Below are 21,239 nucleotides of genomic sequence, written 5' to 3'. Positions count from 1 at the left end.
AAAATGCTGGTTTATGAATACATGCCTAACAGAAGTCTTGACTCGTTTATTTTTGGTCCGAAACCTTTCAATTTTATATAGTCTGCACTAGGCTTGTGAAATAGTTTTCTTTTGCTGCTTCAAAAGATCAAATAGATACAGAATTAACATGAATGAAGTACTTGACAGATCAAAGAAGGTGCAAAGTATTAGATTGGCCCAAGCGTTTCCAAATTATCTGTGGGATTGCTAGGGGACTACTCTACCTTCATCAAGATTCCAGATTGAGGATTATTCATAGAGATCTAAAAGCTAGTAATGTTTTGCTTGATAGTGAGATGAACCCAAAAATTTCAGATTTTGGCATGGCAAGAACTTTTGGAGGAGACCAGACTGAAGCCAATACCAACAGAGTGGTTGGAACTTAGTAAGTCTACTTTTTCTGCAAATTTGATGTATAAAACCCCATGAAAATTCATACTTTTATCTGACAATGTCCTGCAGTGGTTATATGGCACCAGAATATGCTATTGATGGGCTGTTTTCGGTAAAATCAGATGTGTTTAGCTTTGGCATATTGTTGTTGGAGATGATAAGTGGAAGAAAGAATAGAGGATTTTATCATCAAAAGCAAAGGGGCAACCTTATTGAACATGTAAGCCGCATTGTCATTATATTTTATTGCATATCTTGAACTGATTATTGATAAAAGAATTTCATTTTGCTGCAGGCATGGAGATTATGGAAAGAAGGCAGGCCTTTGGATCTTGCCGATGATTTCTTAGCAGAGACTGGCAGTCCATCACAGGTGTTACGATGCATCCACATTAGCCTGTTATGTGTACAACAGCATCCTGAGGAGAGGCCAAGCATGTCATTCGTGGTTCTGATGTTGGGAAGTGAGAATGAATTGCCTCTGCCTAAACAACCTGGTTTTTTGTTTCAAAAGAGTCCTTTTGAAGCAGATACTTCATCCGTTAACCATGGATCATCTTCGAGAAACGAAATAAGTTTATCACTTTTAGAGGCTCGATAGACGGTGATATGCTTCATTAAACCTATTATGCCCCAAACTATCAGTGATGATTCCAATCCCACTCGATGTTTGGGGCATGTGCTTTTAGAGCAAATGCTGAGAAATGTTTCAGAAATCAACATGCAATCAAGAACAAATAGTAGTGTTGTATTTATTCGATTGATAGATAGATTGAAGGACCAAACTAAAGCTTCATACGATTTGATATAACTGAAGTTTCATGCGGTTAAGATGTGCAAATTTCATGCAATTTCATCACTTACAAGTTGCTGACTTTTCTTGTTTTCAGCTGCATTTGTGTAAGATCAAGAGCCACCTAATCTAGCCCGCTTGGGAACCTCAATATGAGTGTTAATTAATTAGTGTGATAAATGAATCAACAAACTAACTTCATTGTCTCTACATTATTCTGTGCATAATCAAACCTCTGTCATCAGCAACAAGAAAATATCATTCATGACTGGGATTCCTCAGTTCCTTTGCTTGACTCCAGAAGTGAACTTAGTACCATGAGACTGTAACCTCTTTTTGGGCGCAAACGAATGAACTTCACATACAAGATTAGTCAAGCTAACTAGCAATTAGATCTTTAACAGAGGGTACAGATTCTGGGTTGAAAGAAGCTGGTGAGGTCTTCAACAAAGATATGTTGCAGTTTTAAGGCTATAGAGTTTTCATCTTCACCTTTGTTTGGTCGTGGTCCAACCTCTTTGCTTATGGGGGCTTCGACAGGCGTTGGAAGACACGTTGATGAGGCTGTCAGAGCGCCGCAAAACAAAAAGAACAGGGGAGAGCGTCCTGATTGTACGTGACTAACAGCGGATACGAGGTTGGCTTTGTCCGGTTTCAGACAAAGATTTCGTGGGCCCAACACGTTGGCAACAATATCGAACACAAGAGTGATAATAGATTGGCAAAATAAAGAGCACGTCTCTCACGGATCCACTTCAATGAGATATGAAGAGAATTTTAGGAATATAAATATCAATCTTTTACTAGTTATAAGATATTTGTTTTGATTGATAACATGATATTGTAATTTATAAATTTAGAGATGTTAATAGCTACGATATCTGTTAATTTTGAGATATTCGAATCTAAATTTGATTAAAAAATAAAATACGTGAATTTGATAATTATTTAAATATTTTTTAAATTTATTATCCTAATTCGAATCTTAATACGTACTTACTATCCAATAATTATCCGAACTCGTTTAAAAACTCAATTATATAAAAATATTATTAAAATACTCTTTATAAATATCCAATTACCCGAATTCGAATCTATATCTATATCTATATATAATAATATTTCTATCCATATTTCATATAATTTACTAATAATTAAATTTATAAAAATACATAAATAATAAAATTTAAATTTAAATAATTAAAAGTAAATATCTCAAATATCAACTTAAATAATTTAAAACAAATATATCAAACTACAACTTAAACATTACAAGTTTAATTAACTATATGAGTTTGTCCATAAAATTAAAAAAATAACTATATTCCAAAATTATTCTAATCTTACACTTTCTTTTTAGGTTTATATTTTATAAGTTTATATACACAAAAGTATATATTATAAACAATAATTTTATACGTTATAATTTCTATAACGTTAATACAAAATAGAAAGTAAATATGTTTATATGTAAAGTATATATACTAAAAGTATATATATAATATTAATTGTATTTTTTATAAATTAATGTAATATATAAAATATATATTAAAAGATATTACAAGTTAATTAATAATTATAGTTTTATTAATTAATTTAACTAATAATATGGATTTATTTTTAATTACATAAAATTAAAAAAGTATATAATCGAATTCGAGTATCATGTACCTAAGGGGTGGTACCCAAACTCAATACAGATAGTAAAATTATTATTCGAATCTAATTTTAAGGTACCTTAATTTTATATAACCGGATCGGTTATTCATGAGTACTTTGTAACAAGATACCTATTGACATCTTTATATAAACTTACTTAAATTTATTATTATTTTATTATTCTTAATTTTTTAAATATATTTTTATTATTTGTCAACTGTTTATTAAGTTTTTGACTCATAAGTATATACAAACTTACAATAATATAATATTTACCATAAAATATTTTTTATTCATCATTAAATCAAAAGTTTTAATGATACAACTTGTCTATTGCTTTTGAACATTATGAAACTCATAAAAATATTATTATTATCATCATAGTCCTAGTTGAAAATAATGTCAACATTTTTTTAAAAAAAAAGTGATTATCTTTTTATTTATTAAAGTAATAGTAGGAGTAGTCATTGGCACGTGAGTGGACCTATTGGAGAAAATAACATAATTAAATAACCGATAGTTCCGCCTGCTTGATGCTACATTCAGCTTGATTTTGTCAAAACAATAATGTTGGCTTAAGAATAAGTATTTATGTCATTCACCATGTATTTTTGTTGGCTTTTGAAAGTTCTCTTTAGGTTTGCTGGCATGACTTCGTAATTATATATAGTTAAATAATATATATATATATATATATGAATAGTATTGTTTTAAAGAAGAAAACGAAAGGAAAATGGAGTTTTATGTGCCAAAAAATTGATTTTATTTGTTAAATAAAATAAAAAATAATTAAATGTATAATTGATAAATCATATATAAATTTTTTTAAAAAAGATCATATCTATTAACTAGAAATAATAATTAATTATATAAATATGTGATTAATATTAATTGATTAACTATTTTAAATTAGTTACATTAATGAATTAACTAATTAATTAGTTAATTAAATTAATTAACCAACTAATTTATTTATAAAATAATTTAAATTAATTAATTTAATTCTTTAAAACTTAACGAATTTACTAAAAATAATATTTATTAATTTCACATGTTTTAATATATAAATATTTAGTATTTAAATATTATGTTATTTTTGTCATGCTATTATTTATTATTTTAAGGGTAAAATTAAAAATTTACATTAAAAAAGAAAGATAAGTTTGAAAATATAAAGGTAATTTTGTAAATTTGCGTTACATTCTCATACTTCTAAACCAAATACAACTATTTAATCTTCTCAATAATCATATTACATACAATCATCATTTTTCTATAATATATAAAACGTTACAAAGTTTTTTTCACCCATCATATTTCCTGCAATTATCATTTTTCTATATTATACAAAACACTCTAAAATTCTTCTCATCGATAATATTCTCTGCAATTATCACTTTTCTATATTATATCAATGCTGCAAAATTCTTCTCATCAACAACATTCTCAATAATCATAGTATTAGCAATCACTTTTTTAATAAAATATCAAAAAACATGATTCATATTATTAAAAATAAACTGATTAACATGAAAATAGGAGAAATTGACGCGGAGTTAATTCTATTGGACCCTTAGTACTTGTGATTGCAATTTCTTGTAAATTCAGCCTAAAAGTATAGGAAAGACTTGACTTTTTGGTAATCATGTCGACTTCATAATAATTATTGAGAAGAAAAAATCTCCATGACGAATGTTTTTTCTAAGTCTAGAGATGCATGTTAACTTAATTACTTGCACCTTGAGTGGTCTTGGCTTAAGTCATAGTCTTACGGTCTGGTAGTGTACAAGGAATTATTTTAGAGCTTACGTAGACCTGTCAATATGGGTCGGTTTGGCCCAACCCGACCCTAACCCTTGTGGGTTGAAAAAATATGGACAGGGTCGGGCCAGCCCATATTTTATATGAGCTACAAAATGTTCAACTCAGCTCACCCCTTGTTAGTTCATGGGCCAGGCCGCGCTAGCCCATTTTTTTCAAAAAAAATTATTTCTATTACTCATCAATACAAGTATACAACTATACTATGATTTAGTCCATAAATTAAATAATAAAAATATATTACAAACAAATAAATTACATCAAAAATAAATAAGCAAATACATTACATCAAATATAAATAAAATTTCAAATTTTCAATATTTAGCCCACCCCTTGTTAGCCTATGGGTTGGGTTGGGCCAACCCATTTTTATTTTTTCAAAAAAAAATTAATTTTTATAATTTTACTTGATAAATTTTTATTAATAAATTGTTCTATGATTTAATTCATAAATTGAATAATAAAAACATGTTACAAATAAATAAATTACACCAATATAAAAAAATAAATATATACATAATAAAGTTTAAATTTTTAACACAAACTACTATCTTATAAACATAAGTATATAACCAAATAATAAAAATTTCAAGACTCATTTATATCCTCCTCAATCTTCATTTTCAAGTAAAACATTTAAATCTTATTTAGACAGCAATGATGTCTCAAGGTCTGAATTATTATCAATTTATCATCTAATATTCATTACCATGAAAAAAAAAGAGATAATAAGTTTTAATTTAAATTAAAATTTTTAATTTGACAAGAGAAGATTAAAGACATTGAAATATATAAAATAAACAATACTATTGGTAACTAAATTATTGATTTTTCATAATTAAATATATAAAATTATTAAATTAATTAAAATTATTGTTTGGCCCATGGGCTGGCTTGCCCCAACCCACATCAGCCCACTGATTTGATGGGCTGGCCCATTTAGACCCAGTTCAAATATGGACCAAAAATTTTCAACCCAACTCACCTCATATTTAATAAAAAATAAGTCAACTTTATGAGCTCGGCCCATTTTGACAGGTCTACTTATATGATAAAATCAAGTGTAAAGATCCCTGATAGTTTTGGGTAACAAAGAATTTTAACATCTTGGGGTTACTGAAACAGTTGGGAGCTCCACATTAAGCTAGGGCAGACAAGAATATTCTGTTTCATGGTTTTTTAAACTTTAAATTACTTAACTGCCACTTATTTCAGTTCCTATTTCTCAATGATCTTAACTTGACAGCCATCATGTTAGTTAAAGATAATTCCATCTCCAAGAAGAAGTCGAGGCCCATAGAATAACTGTAGTCTCTGTCACGATTGATGAAGAATTCCAACGTCAATGGACCCAGAGTCTTGCCTTGAAGCCTGAAGGCCAATGCTGTTTAGAATGTTCAATCAAATGGCATCTATTCTTATCTTCAAAGCAAATAGCTTTCAGACTATACATCCATGGACATGGATATCCTTTCTTTCAGTGCTTGTTTCCTCATCATCTTCTCCAAAGCTTCCACCGCACTCTACAAGATTTCTCCGTCTGAGTCACTTACTGATGGCACGACCTTGGTCTCTAGTGATGGAAGCTTTGTATTGGGTTTCTTCACTCCGGGGAGTTCTAAGAATCGTTACTTGGGAATTTGGTACAATAACATTCCCATGCAAACTGTTGTATGGGTTGCAAACAGGATAAATCCGATAAATGACACCACTGGCTTGCTGAAGATAGAAAGCACTGGCAGAGTCGTGCTTCTAGGTCAGAACCAAACAACTGTTTGGTCAATTGATTCCACAGAAGCAGCTCAGAATCCGATTCTGCAGCTCCTGGATTCAGGCAATCTTGTTGTCAGAGATGGAAACGATGGTGATTCAGAGAACTACTTGTGGCAAAGCTTTGATCATCCAACTGATACAATGTTACCAGGGATGAAGATTGGTTGGGACCTGAGAACTGGTTTAAATCGAAGATTAGCAGCATGGAAGAACTCAGATGATCCATCTCCTGGGGACCTTACTTTTGGGGTAGAACTCCAAGGCAGTCCAGAGATGGTGCTGCGGAAAGGCTCAGAAAAGTACTATCGCAGAGGCCTATGGAATGGCGATGGGTTTAGTGGTACACCAAATTTCAGATCAAATCCGGTCTTTGATTACAACTTTGTCTGGAATGAGGAGGAGGTGTACTACATATATTACCTGAAAAATAAATCGGTAATGTCAAGGTTTGTTTTGAACCAAACTGAAAACGTAAGACAGCGATACACATGGAACCCAGAAACTCAAACTTGGAAGTTGTTTTCCTTCTTGCCAAGTGACTATTGTGACAGATTTGGACTTTGTGGTGCAAATGGGAACTGCGACAGTTCCATGCATCCAGGTTGCCAATGTTTGAAAGCATTCAGGCCTAAATCGCTGGAAAAATGGAACTCCTCAGACTGGTCTGATGGGTGTGTACACAATAAGCCCCTAAACTGCCACAGCGGAGATGGATTTCTTAGAATTGAGAAGGTGAAAACGCCAGATACCTCACATTCTTGGGTGAACAAAACCATGAATCTCAAGGAATGTAGGGCTAGGTGCTTGCAGAACTGTTCTTGTATGGCATACACTAATTTAGATATTAGAGGACGAGGTAGCGGTTGCGCCATGTGGTTTGATGATCTAATTGATATTAAACAATTTCAATCATTTGGCCAGGATCTTTACATCAGAGTCTCTGCTTCAGAAGCAGGTATCAGTTTAAAATCGGAACGTATTCTTGTTACAGCTTGTGATAATGTCTTTTGGCTTTATTTAATTATATTTGTGCTCCTTCATCAATATTGATCATGCAGAACTGAAAAACATGCGTAAGGCGAAGCTGGCCGTCATAATTGCAACACCAATTGCTTTGTTCTTGGGGATTCTTGTAGTCATTTATTACATCCGGAGAAGAAGGAGAAAATTAGAAGGTAACATCGACTATGGTCCTCATAAAGCAGGGGAAAGTTGGTATTTGATACAAATACCTACCCTGTTTTCAAAAAACAGTAATACTGAAATTTGCCATTTCACTTATATTCCTTATCAAATTTGATAATAGATGGCTTTCAATTTCGTTTTATGATCTGACAAAAAAAAGTGTCCATGAACAACTGGTTGGATATTTTTGGTTTTGGTGTGCAGAAGAAGCATACAGCCTTTTTCTTTGATCTAAATCTATCAATATGCATAAGAAAGCAAGCTATTTCTATGTTGAATGCTAGCCTATTTTGACTCCTCTTTCAGATGAAGTTGACGAAAGGAAGGAAAATGATCAAAAGAACCAAGGCCGGAGTGAAGATATGGACCTTGCTGTATTCGCGCTAGGTATGATAGCCAGAGCTACTGATAGTTTTTCTTTTAAAAACAAGCTAGGCGAAGGAGGTTTTGGACCTGTTTATAAGGTAAAGTTGACAGCATAATACTAAAGTGATCTCAAGTACAGAGAATACATCTTTATTGAAAGCTCATCAAAATGTTCTTATTCTCCAGGGGACACTTGCAAATGGACAAGAAATTGCTGTGAAAAGACTTTCAAAGAGTTCCGGACAAGGATTGAACGAGTTTAAAACTGAAGTAAAGTTGATTGCCAAACTTCAGCATCGGAATCTTGTAAGGCTTCTTGGGTGCTGCATTCATGGAGACGAGAAAATGCTGGTTTATGAATACATGCCTAACAGAAGTCTTGACTCATTTATTTTTGGTCAGAAACCTTTCAATTTTATATTTTCTGCTTTCGGCTGGTGAAATAGTTTTCTTTTGCTGCTTCAAAAGATCAAATAGATATAGAATTAACATGAATGAAGTACTTGACAGATCAAAGAAGATGCAAAGTATTAGATTGGGCCAAGCGTTTTCAAATTATCTGTGGGATTGCAAGGGGACTACTCTACCTTCATCAAGATTCCAGATTGAGGATTATTCATAGAGATCTAAAAGCTAGTAATGTTTTGCTTGATAGTGAGATGAACCCAAAAATTTCAGATTTTGGCACGGCAAGAACTTTTGGAGGAGACCAGACCGAAGCCAATACCAACAGAGTGGTTGGAACTTAGTAAGTCTACTTTTTCTGCAAATTTGATCTATAAATCCGCCTGAAACTCTTATCTGACAATGTTCTACAGTGGTTATATGGCACCAGAATATGCTATCGATGGGCTGTTTTCGGTAAAATCAGACGTGTTTAGCTTTGGCATATTGTTGTTGGAGATGATAAGCGGAAGAAAGATAAGAGATTTTATCATCAAAAGCAAAGAGGCAACCTTATTGAACATGTAAGCCGCATTGTCATTATATTTTATTGCATATCTTGAACTGATTAATGATAAAAGAATTTCATTTTGCTGCAGGCATGGAGATTATGGAAAGAAGGCAGGCCTTTGGATCTTGCCGATGATTTCTTAGCAGAGACTGGCAGTCTCACAGGTGTTACGATGCATCCACAGTAGCCTTTTATGTGTACAACAGCATCCTGAGGAGAGGCCAAGCATGTCATCCGTGGTTCTGATGTTGGGAAGTGAGAATGAGTTGCCTCTGCCCAAACAACCTGGTTTTTTGTTTCACAAGAGTCCCTTTGAAGCAGATTCTTCATCCGGTAACCATGGATCATCTTCTAGAAACGAAATAAGTCTATCATTGTTAGAGGCTCGATAGAGGGTGGTATGTTTCATTAAACCTATTATGCTCCAAACCATCAGTAATGACTCCAATCCCACTTGATGTTTGGGGCATGTGCTTTTAGAGCCAATGCTAGTTGAGAAATGTTTCAGAAATCAAACATGCAATCAATTATAAATAGTAGTGTTGTATTTATTCCATGGATAGAAAAATTGGTGAACTAAACTGAAGCTCCATACAGTTAACATATACAAATTCAATACAATCTCATCATTTACAAGTTGTGGACTTATCTTGTTTTCTGCTGCATTTACGTAAAATCAAGAGCCACCTAATCTTGTCAGCTTGAATAATAATAATAATAATAATGCATGATGAGCCCATCTTTCCCCTCAACATGAGTGTTAATTAGTGTGATAAATGAATCAACAAACTAATTTCGTTGTCTCTATATCATTCTGTGCATAATCAAAACCTTGTTATCAGCAACAAGAAAAGATCATTCATAACTGCGATTCCTCATTTCCTTCGCTTAAATCGAGGAGTGAATTTACTACCACGAGATTGTAAGCTCTTTTTGGGGGCACAAAAGAATGAACTTCACGTACAAGATTTGTCAAGCTAACTAGCAATTAGATTTTTAACAGAGGCTACAGATTCCGTGTTGAAAGAAGCCGATGGCGTCTTCAACAAAGATATGTTGCAGTTTAAGCCTGTAGAGTTTCCGTCTTCATCTTTGGTTATGCCCTTACGGGGGCTTCGAAAGGCGTCGGAAGACATGTTGATGAGGCTGTCAGGGCGCCGCAAAACAAAAAGAAAAGGGTAGAGCGCGCTGATTGTTCCTGACTGACAGCTGATACGAGGTTGGCTTTGTCTTGTTTCAGACAAAGATTTGGTGGGCCCAACTCGTTGGCAATAATATGATTAAGAAGTGGCACTTAGCAAATCTAGGAATGGGCCGAATTCATCTTTTGTAAACGGCGCAGCCTTGCCTGATCGGTTTCTAGTGGACTAACAATTTTCTAATGGACTTTTAGTGGATCAAGATAGGTCCTAATGGGTTGCTATAGGTCACTAATATTGCCGTGGTGAGTTCGTCAATGATTTTTCATGTTTTTTTTTTTGAATGGATTTATTTATATTTTAGAATCTATTTGATAATTATAAAATAATTTATTATAACATTCCATCATTTGAGTCATTAATTAATGTATTATTTTCATCTCAAAATGAGTAAGACTTGAACTTTTTTTTTCAAATATAAAAAAAAAATTATTGTGAAATTTTTTTTATATAAAATATTTAATAGTATTTTTTGTTTTTTAAATAAATTGTTAAAAATATTTTTCATTGTTTGAATATCTTGTAAAAAAATATTTCCACCCTCACTCAAATTATAAAAATCTTATAAAAATTCCATTCTCTAACATTTTTATAAGTTTAAAAATATGAATATTCATTAATTATATGAGGCATTCAAAACTTAATTTTTAATAATTAAAAAAATTTATTCACGAACTGCTTATTGAGTTACTAATTTTTCATGACTCATGAGTCTATACAAACTTACAACGACATGATAATTATCATAAAATTTTTTTTTATTCATCTGTTTTCTTTTAAACATAATGAAAACTCATAAAAATATCATTATTATTATCATCACAGTCATAATTGAAATTGATGGTCAACACTTTTTTCAAAAAAGTAATTATCTTTTTATTAATTAAAGTAGGAGTAGGAGTAGTATAGTTGTCATTGGCATGTGAGTGGACCCCTAGGAGAAAATAACATAATTAAATAACCGATGGTTCCTACTTGATGCCCGTATGGAAAATTGTGGTGGAGCTCTCGCTTTCAGCTTGATTTTGTTATCACAATAATGTTGACTTACTAATAATAAGTTAAACAGTGTTAAGACACGAAGATGGGCAAATCACGTTCCGACTATGTTTTTGTCGGTTTTTTGAAACTTCTTTTTAGATTTGCCGGCATGACGTCATAAATATAAATAAAATGAAATTATGTAATATATGTAGGGTATTATTTTAATTATTTTTAGTAAAAGGATTTCATAAATTTTGGCCTATAAAAGCCGATGTAAAATATTGTGAATATTATTGGATTAGATTCATTAAGTTATTGTTAGGAGTAGATCCATAGATTCCTTTGAGCGTCTAAGCTGGGGCCAAATAGGAATAGAAGGCTGGCAGCTAATAATAATTTAGTTAATTTTAAAAAATAAAATAAAAAAAGAGAAAAAGGACAGCTCATGGATTCATTCAAGCTCCAAAACGACGCCGCACAAGGTATTCACATTTTCTCTGGAGAAAGATCAGCACCAGAAACTTCATAGAATCCCTCTCCGTCTATTTGCATGCAAAAATCCTAAAAAGTTTGCTTTTTTTTTTTTGTTCCTTAATTTAAAGAAATGGAAGCAATAACAAAGGAGAAGTGAACAGCGAGATCTCTCCTGGTGTAGGTCCATTTGCATCAGCAGTTCAGCATTGACACCTACTTCACCATTTTTATTTCCCAAAATAATTAAAGAACCAATCTTTTGTTTGTTCTCACTTCCGTTTTCCACTTTGGGATTGTCAAACGCATTGAAAAGCTGTTATTTTTTTTGCTGGAAAAAGAGATCTGATGTAACTGTGAACGTGGGTTCTTCAAGATTCGGTTCCTCTGTCTTTTGCTTCCATTTTCTCTTCCATTCTTTCTTTCCCTTTTCCTTTTTGGTCTAAGGAAAAGAGCAAATATTGAACATTCATTGCAGAAAGAGAGTTCAGAGTTCAGACAGAGAAGACGCTTTGAATGTTTCGACACGCAAAAAACAGTTGAATATCAACGCTCTCTGTACTGTCTCTTAAAGGTTTTGGTTTTCTTGGTTTGTAAGGGTAGTTTTAATGATTCAGCGTGTATGTCCTGGATCAGGCTTTATGATTTCATAAAAGAAAAAGCTAAGGAAACGCCACCTAACACCGCGTGTTTGGCGTTTCCTCGGACTCAACACTCACGCACAACTGAGAAGCTCTTGCCTTGATTTATGCTAAAACTTGGGTTTTGTCTGAAAACTTGAAACAGGATTTTTTTTTTCTGTTTAGTTTGTTATTGTTGGTTTAAGTTCAAATGACAAGTACCTTTTCTTTTTTTTTGGCTTTTATCCTAGTTCTTGATTGAAGTGTTCATATGCTGTAGTTTAAGAGCGAGCTGAAAGGGTTGAAGATTTGGTGGTATAAGTTTGAAGACTTGGAAAATTTTGTCTTGTTCTTGAAGTTAAAAGATCATAGTTTGTTGGTTTCATGTTAATGTTACGTGAGATTAGTTTAGTGTTAGAGGAGTATTGCAGTAGATGTTTTCGAAGATTTGGGGGGATAAGTTTTTAAGACAGGAAAATTTTGTGTCTTGTTCTTGAAGTCGAAGATCATAGTTTGTTGGTCTTTCGTGTTTATTGTTATGTAGGATTAGTGTAGTTTAAGAGGGAGTTGTTGTAGTGTTTGAGAGATTTTTGTGTCGGGGATTAAAGTTTGAAAGAAAGGTTTCAGCGGGTTGTGAATAGAGTTTTTAAAAATGGCGGAAAGTGTGGAGAATGATAAAGAAATGAGATCACTGGCATTAACGCCAACATGGTCTGTTGCTACTGTTTTAACAATCTTTGTTGCTGTTTCTTTGATTGTGGAGCGCTCAATTCACCACCTAAGCCATGTGAGTAGCTGGTTCTTAACTTCCAATTTTTGTTTTGTTTTTAAATCATGTTTGTTGCTTTTGTTAAAAGAGATGTAGTATGCGATTATGACTATTTGAGAAAGATATTCAAAAGATAATGATATGTTTATATCTACTAATAGTTATTTTCGTCAACGCAATTCTGTTTGGTTCAAAATTGTTAATTTATTCATTTATGACTAATTGTGTTGCTGGTAGCTGATAATCGGCCTTTAAGTGGTGAATTTGTTATTAATGGACAAAGCCCTGTAGTAGTTTCTTTGATTTGCTGCCCAGTTCACTGCAAAAGCGATGTGTTTGTGGTGTCTATCTTGTACCTTTGGATATTTCTTTTCTTGTAACTTTTGTTGACAGATACATTTGATTTGCTATTTTTGTTTTTAAATCATGTTTATTACTTTTGTTAACACCTTATGAATTTTCTATTGCTTTGTTTCAGTGGTTAAGGAAAACCAATCGAAAACCTCTGCTTGCAGCTGTGGAGAAGATGAAAGAAGGTATTTCTATATATTTCTACCTGCAGCCTAGTGAAACATGTGTATTTTCTGATTTGGTGTGGACTAAGAATTTTTCTTAAACAAACTTCTATTACCTTTCTTTTTGTATGTCATATTTACGATTGCTTTATTGTGTACTTTTGGACTTCCTTTTACAGAGTTAATGCTGCTTGGATTCATATCGCTCCTTCTAACAGCAACCTCTAGCACAATAGCCAATATTTGCATTCCATCAAAGTTCTATGATAGCACCTTTGCTCCATGCACCAAGTCTGAGATTGATGAAGAACTTGAGGATGGTTCTTCGAAGGAGCGTAAGCTTATGATGGCTTCTGGTTTTCACTTATTCAGGAGAATGTTGAATGGCATGAATCAGAATACCTGCAAAGAGGCATGTGACTAATCCATATCTTGACTGCAGATTCTGCTATTTTCAGTTTAATTTGTTCATTTTTCCTTTGGCTATAATCATATCCACTAAATATTTAATTAAACATATAAGTACTTAATACTTACAGAATGTTCCAGCTTGAAATTATTCTGTTCTGCAGGGTCATGAACCATTTGTCTCTTATGAAGGTCTTGAGCAGTTGCATCGCTTCATCTTTGTCATGGCAATCACACATGTATCTTACAGTTGCTTAACAATGTTGCTGGCAATTGTGAAGGTTGGGCCTTTTATTGTAATAAAGTAACTCCAACTTAAAGTTTACAAATATTGTTCTTGTTGTCTGGCTGTTGTAGTAATCATAGGTTCTTTGGGTACATGACATTCTTCTTCCTAGCAAAAATATTTTGCATTTAACAATGCAAAATTTTTTATTCCAAGTAGCTGATCAAATGCAATATTTGACAAGGATTATACATACTAGGATTGTTATGTAAAGTATGTTTAGGCAATTGATCGGAGACAAGCTGTCTCTTCATTTTTTTTGTCTTTAGGGCACTATCATGCAAATATGGCCAATGATACTCCCCGGGGTTGAGTTTGTGATATTCTTATTGGTCTGTTGATAACAGTAGAAGGTGATTACCTAAAGCCATGGTTAATGATTCCAACAAATGAGAACACTGAAGGACAAGAGAATTATGCAATATTAATATGGCTGGTAAACAATCTTGTGCAGTCTATTGCACAGATGAGAATGATTTATTGCTGTAAAAAACTGTAAAGTCTGAACTAGGTATATTTGAGAAATGTTTTCCTTCTGATGAAGGCATGAAGTTGGAACTATGTTGCTGTTATTTGCTTACATTTTGAATTGTAACTATTTGGTAGATTCATAGTTGGAGAGCATGGGAGGATGAAGCTCAAATGGATCGACATGATTTACTAAATGGTAAGTTCAAACAGTCTACTATTGGTAGTTTCAGATAATAGTTGTCTCTGTTCATTTGTGTTGATTAATGTTTTCTGATGGAGAACTTATGCAGTAACTATACAGTAGCATGTTTATTAAATTCCTGATTATGTGCTTTACTGATTAGTTTGATTTCTTGATGTGTGTGATCAATTGTGCTCTAAGTCATGTAAAAGTTTTTACTAATCCTTTTTAGATATTAAATGATGATTTCAGTTTACTTTTGACAGAAAAAGCACGAGAGTCGATACTGAGAAGGCAAACAACATTTGTCATAAACCACACATCAAACCCCTTGACCAAAAATAGTCTCTTTATCTGGGTGGTAGGTAGAGTACATTTTCTTCTTGCTTTCTTTACAATGAGAGTTGTTGCTCTATTAGATTGTGATGCATTTTTATTTCTTATAATTTGCATAATAATCCTGCAATTCTTTGCTGCTACTCATGCACTTGGGTTTGCCACTTTTTTTTTGGTGGCATTCTTCTCTAATGAAACTATTACTTATCATGGAAAAAGAAAGAACATATAGTGTACATGGAGGGAGTCTGACAGAGATTTTCCCTAGTGTAGAATTCATTCTTACCGCAACTGGAATTCGATCACATTATTAAATTGCTTTAAGCATGATAAAATAGTTTTAAGTTTTCTTCCCCATTTCTTCGTCTTCTTTTAAAGTTCCCCTGTGTCCTTTGAATAAGCAGTTCCTCCCCTTTTTTTCCTTCAGTTTGATTATGAAGAACGTTTTAATAAAGGTTTTGGAAAGGCATTATTTCTTTAAAACTTCAGCTGCACTTAAAAAAGAAAAACTTTTCTGTTATAAATTCTTATTTTCAATTTGCAGATATGTTTCTTCCGGCAATTTGGGCGTTCAGTGGTTCGTGCAGACTATCTGACACTCCGCAAGGGCTTCATAACGGTATGTGTTATTGGTAATCTTATTTATGAAGTATTCTGTATTCCTATTAGATTCAAGGGATTGTTTTTCTGACAGAAAATTCCTTGAGTTTTTTGATGTAATGACAATTCATTCTTTGTCCATGATAAGATTTCGATTTAACTCTGGCATTAATTTAGAAGATAAACTAAAATTAATTCATATGTGCCATCAATAATTGCATAGCATTTGTGCTAGTCTGCAAATCTTATTGTCCTGAAAATTCAAATATTTTACTATATAAAAAATTTAAATGTACACCCAAAAGTTGGTCATCTCTTATGGATGTTCTTGTCTTTGTTGCTATAAATCTGGACAGGGGGTGCTAGTGGATTGGGGTGTAAATGAGTTAAGCAACTTGTGAGCTAGTCTAGCTTGACTTGATCAAGACTCAAATTCGACTCATTCACTGTTGTGCAGAGCTCAAGCTTGAACTCGACCTACTCAAGTAACGAGTCGAGCCAAGTTCAAGTTTTGTAATACTTGACTTGAGTGGCTTGCAAGCCTTAAGCTTTTGATTTTTTAATATATATACATATGTATATAAAATATAATATTTATTTACATGTTTTTAAGTTTTATTTGAGTTTTTATTTGGAAGGCAAGCTCGAGCTTGAGTTTGAGCTCAAGTAACTTGATTATTTTTTGAGCTGAGCTTGAGCACAAAAATATAAAGCCCGGCTGAGCTTGAGCCAGGCACTGTATCAGCTCAGCTTGAGCACGAGCACAAAAATACCCCTACTTGTGGACCAAGAAATAATACTGCCATTACTTTTTAAAACATGTTTACTGTTATTACTATTGTATTTGTTTGCTTTTCTCTTTGACTGGCATGATGAAGGGTAATGGGTACTTATTGGTTTTGTGCTTCTATCTCATTATTAACATTTACCATACTGAAAAACTTGGTTCCTTTTGTTCTTCCATTTCTTTTTCTTCTTGTATGCTGAGGAAAATTTAGATGTGAATACCTCTTGATGCTAAACTTTTGGTTGGTATTGAAACAATTACAGCATATGAATATTTATGCCTTTTGTTTTCCTATTCATGGCAGAATCACAACCTGACATCAAAGTACGATTTTCATAGCTATATGATTCGCTCTATGGAGGAAGAATTTCAAAAGATAGTTGGTGTTAGGCAAGTAATGTTTTCATACGATATTTTCTGATCATGTTCTCTGTCAAATTGCCGCAGAAGTTTGTTATTGCTAGCACATCATTCATATAATGTTATCTTGTCTTCTCTATTGATGGATTCATGGGGTCATGTATCAACCATAATGGCATATGATTTTAGTATGATTGAATTATGAACATTTATTTATCTAAGCTGTTCGGCAACTGAAATTTACTAATTACATCATTTGCATGATTGCTTACTCTTGTCAAGTATTTATTCCATGTAGAGCTAATTTAAGATAAAAAGGACTGAAATATTTCTCATACAGGTTGTCTCTCTGAAATATACACATCTAACATTCATGCGGGTATCTATTTCTGCCATTGTGTGTGTGCATTATGCATGAAAAAAAAAGCAAGAAAGTTGGTAGTTAAACCTCTTTATAGCAATATTAAGTATAAACTCAATAGCACATGTCTATAAATTTCTTCTTAGGCCCAGGCTAGCTGCTAATAACTGATATGGTTGGATTATGACCTAAAACTGGATGTATCCTGTAGAGTAAAATCTTGAAGGCAATCTTGTCTTAATGGACAAGATGTGTATCAAGCCCTTTGATTTTGCATTATCTGAAAGGGTTTTTTTTTTAATTGGGGAAGGGGGATTCTATCAGAAAGTTTAATGTAATAACTCATTTCATTTTAACCATGAAATGCATCAATAACATTAAATGAGCAGCACTGCAGTACGAATTCTATCTGCCTCCTCACCCTTATCATTTGTTTTTTTGCTCTCTCTGTGGTGTGGTAATCATAATTCACTGGAATTGTACTGTGAATTGGTTTATACTTTATTTGGGTGATTACTTCTTGGGTGTCTTTGTGGATATCATGGCTGGGTTGATTTTGGGATTGCTAAAGTTCAGTTTGTTTAATCTCCTGCAGTGGTCCACTTTGGGGATTTGTTGTTGCCTTCATGCTGTTCAACGTGAAAGGTATGTGTATTTAATGTGAATTGAAATTGAATTATTATGTTTGTGCTACTCGGCTCTACTTTTACCATGAATATGCATTTCATGGTTGTTACCCTCAAGTGAGGTTTTTTGCTGGTTGTTTAGAGCACAACAGACTACGTAGGAATGACAGTGCTCATCTTGTTGCCTATTTGAACAGAGTGTTATCATATTAAGGCAGTTTTGCCAACTCACTGGATTTGTGATTCATAGGCCTTTTTCCTTCTTACAGGGTCTAATCTGTATTTCTGGATAGCGATCATTCCGATTACTGTAAGTCTGTTGCCCTTGCCTTGCTTTGTATTACCTTGGTGTTCACCACTATGATGGATACCCTTGACTAGAACATCTAAGGGTGCTTGCATATACACGGACAAATGATCACTTGAAGAGCCAACTAGTGTTGTACGGATAGAAAATGTAGCTATTGTGATTTTTAGGAATATTCCTTTGTATACATTTTGTTAGATGACCTCCTAATATTTCATATTAATCTGATAATGTTCATAACTTCATATGCAGCTTGTTCTTCTTGTGGGTGCAAAGCTACAGCATGTCATCGCAACCTTGGCACTGGAGAATGCTAGCATAACTAGCTTTTATACTGGAGCAAAGCTGAGGCCTCGAGATGAACTTTTCTGGTTTAACAAGCCAGAATGGTTGTTGTCCCTTATCCATTTTATTCTGTTCCAGGTTGTTGTTTAGGGCAATGCAGTCAAATTAAAGATTTTTGTACATTTCAGAGTCTTAACTGCCTGCCATAAGAAGAAAAGTTATTTACAACTTCCTTTTTCATAGAACTAATGTTCTTGTCTCATTTCTCTGCAGAATGCATTTGAACTGGCTTCATTTTTTTGGTTCTGGGTACTTCCTCTTTTTTCACTGGATTGTTATCTAATAACACTGCTGAGGATGATTTTAAGTTGAACATTAAGCAATCTAAAATTGTCTTCAAACTTCATTTCTGTCATTCTCCTGGGCTTCTGTGCTCTATTTTTTTGACATTGGTTGTGTACTCATTGTGATTTCACAGTCTTTGAACATGTATGAAAAGCCCTCAATAAAACAGGAAGTTGAAGAGGAAATATAAATATTAAAAACAAACTTTGAGTTTATAGGCAGGGATGTCTGAGTTTGGTATGTTAATAACTGTCTGTTAATATCTTTGCAGTGGCAGTTTGGCTATAATTCATGCTTCATCCGGAACCATACGCTTGTTTATATACGACTTATTTTGGGGTATGAATACATTTTAGTTAGTCTTGATATTATTATGCAAATTTCATCAATTATGGGTCTTTAAGTATTTGTCCTTATCTCATAGGTTTGCTGGGCAGTTTATCTGTAGCTACATCACTCTGCCACTCTATGCCCTGGTTACTCAGGTAATATAATTATTTATTAACATCTCTTTCTCTTGGGGAAAAGTAATAGAACCAAATTGCAGCATGACCAAGAAATTACTGGTATGTAGAGGATTAGTTGCTGAAAAAGTTGTGCTGTCTACTGTAATTCATGATTAGTAGCATATGCAGGTCTGATGATTCTTCAAACTTCAGCCATGAATTTAACATTGTGACCTTAACCATAAATAATTGCTGTTGAACATATGCTTGTGTTCAGGGGTGGAGCTACATATGCTATTGGAGTGTTGGTTGAATGTTACTTCCCCCCCCCCCCCTTCTTTTCTTTGTCTTCTTTTTTGTATGTATATGTTTTCAAGCAATTGGCTTTAATCCTATGCCATACTTTCTGATACTTTTGCCCAAATGGATGCTGTTATTAATTGCAACCATTGCAACTGAGGTACTGCCAGTTTCAAATAATTCCATAACCTCAGAGTTTATCACTTGAAGGAGAAAATTTATGTTGTCCAAATTCTTGAGCATTCTGAATTAAATTTTTTTCCCTTTTCTTAGGAAGCTGTTAGAGAAGCTTTCATAGGGCAAAGTCAGGCTTTTCCCTTAGAACTTTGATCAGTCAGCTGTCAAGTAACTCCTTAAAGTAGACTCTTATACTAAATTTTATGGTAATATTATTTACCTTGATGTGCAAAGCGCATTGTTTCAGTGGACAAAACTATTAGCAAGAGGTGCTTGTGTCTGAATTCATTAGAAATGGTTTCTGGCAGCACTTACTATAAGTTTCACTCCTTTCAGATGGGAACAAACTACAAGGCAGCACTAATTCCACAAAGGATAAGGGAGACAATCCACGGATGGGGTAAGGCAGCAAGGAGAAAGAGGAGGCATGGGCTTTTCCCTGATGATTCAACCATACATACAGACACAAGCACGGTAATGTCACTTGAGGAAGAAGATCACCAATTCATTGATATTAATGAAGCTGGCAATAGTACATACACTGAGATAGAGTTGCAACCACCAGCTAATATCACAGCCAGTCCTTCCCCAGTTGCTAATGAAACTTCGAGTAGGGTTGGTACACCTCTACTTAGACCGTCTGCTACTATTTCTTCATCGACTATGTCTAGTCTTCAGAAGGAAGATTTCCAAAGATCATCTTCTATGCCTGCTAGAAGAGAATGACACAAGTACAGCAATTGTGTAGTATTGCTTGTAGGTATACGGAAAAAGACTAACAAAGTGTATACTATTACTGATTTAGGCTTTGCATGGTTCTTAAAATGTATGAGGAAATTATATGGAAAGTGCTTGAATTATATTCCTTACAAGCACGCAATTTCTTCACATTCCCCTCTGTTCAAAAGACTCGTAGGTGTACAGATTGTACCATGTTGTAAGTTGTAGCTGCAAATTTATAAAACAAGGAAACCAATACGTGGGGTTTATTGTAATTGATTATCTCACTTTCTGATTGTCAATTTGCATAGATAATATATTGGAATGAGCTTGCACTGTATTTCCGTACATCCCAAAGACATGAATATATGTTACTATGTTTGGCAGGAGAGAAAGAAGGAAAGAACGTGGAAGGAAAATGGTCTAAAAGTTCCCGGTTACCACTATGTTTTATCCTTTCTTCCTCCAATGACATGGTGTAAAAGTTAGATGCCTACATAGATCAAAATAAGAATAAAAGGCGTTAATATGTTGGAAAAAAAGTTATAAAAAATTATTTGAGTTTGAATTATTCTTATTCTATTGAGCCAGCTGGGTTATATTGTAGACCTTTCAAACATCAAGAGCAAAATAGAGAAAGAAAATGAAATATTTATTCTGAACTTCATCTGAAGCTCGTGATTCTTATTAGACAAGACAGATCAGTTCTACTCATTCAT

The 21,239-nt window shown here is 33.5% G+C and overlaps 3 protein-coding genes across 3 annotated transcripts in view; all 3 read left to right on the top strand.

Annotated features, from left to right (window-relative positions):
- The window catches only part of LOC110418847 (G-type lectin S-receptor-like serine/threonine-protein kinase SD1-1), a 3,361-nt gene extending 2,167 nt beyond the window's left edge, over positions 1-1,194 (top strand). Inside the window, exons 5-8 of the mRNA XM_021431672.2 lie at positions 2-55; positions 169-406; positions 484-634; positions 710-1,194. Coding sequence (XP_021287347.2) covers positions 2-55; positions 169-406; positions 484-634; positions 710-1,015 — 749 coding nt within the window. The 3' untranslated portion in view covers positions 1,016-1,194. The remainder of the gene's footprint in view (position 1; positions 56-168; positions 407-483; positions 635-709) is intronic.
- Positions 1,195-6,038: 4,844 nt separating this feature from the next.
- LOC110419233 (G-type lectin S-receptor-like serine/threonine-protein kinase At4g27290) lies at positions 6,039-9,535 on the top strand. The gene is given in 9 exon segments (XM_021432207.2): positions 6,039-7,415; positions 7,519-7,635; positions 7,952-8,109; positions 8,198-8,408; positions 8,522-8,759; positions 8,830-8,950; positions 8,953-8,979; positions 9,055-9,122; positions 9,124-9,535. Coding segments are annotated over 9 exon segments (2,448 nt in total). The 5' UTR covers positions 6,039-6,142; the 3' UTR covers positions 9,359-9,535.
- Positions 9,536-11,692: 2,157 nt separating this feature from the next.
- Positions 11,693-20,822, top strand: MLO11 (Seven transmembrane MLO family protein). Its single transcript, XM_021432302.2, has 15 exons — positions 11,693-13,027; positions 13,488-13,545; positions 13,704-13,936; positions 14,097-14,213; positions 14,825-14,885; positions 15,137-15,231; positions 15,751-15,825; positions 16,898-16,983; positions 17,910-17,959; positions 18,210-18,250; positions 18,500-18,670; positions 18,806-18,841; positions 19,149-19,216; positions 19,302-19,362; positions 20,137-20,822. Exons 1-15 carry the CDS (start codon positions 12,893-12,895, stop codon positions 20,524-20,526), a joined length of 1,677 nt encoding a protein of 558 aa, XP_021287977.1. The 5' UTR covers positions 11,693-12,892; the 3' UTR covers positions 20,527-20,822.
- Positions 20,823-21,239: the final 417 nt, after the last annotated feature.

The sequence above is a fragment of the Theobroma umbraticum genome, unplaced genomic scaffold, assembly GCF_002168275.2.
Source record: "Theobroma umbraticum cultivar Fairchild unplaced genomic scaffold, ASM216827v3 scaffold_67.0, whole genome shotgun sequence".
In the NCBI taxonomy this organism is placed as follows: domain Eukaryota; kingdom Viridiplantae; phylum Streptophyta; class Magnoliopsida; order Malvales; family Malvaceae; genus Theobroma; species Theobroma umbraticum.
Note: the sequence above shows the minus strand (reverse complement) of the source record. Positions and strands in the feature narration are given on the sequence as shown.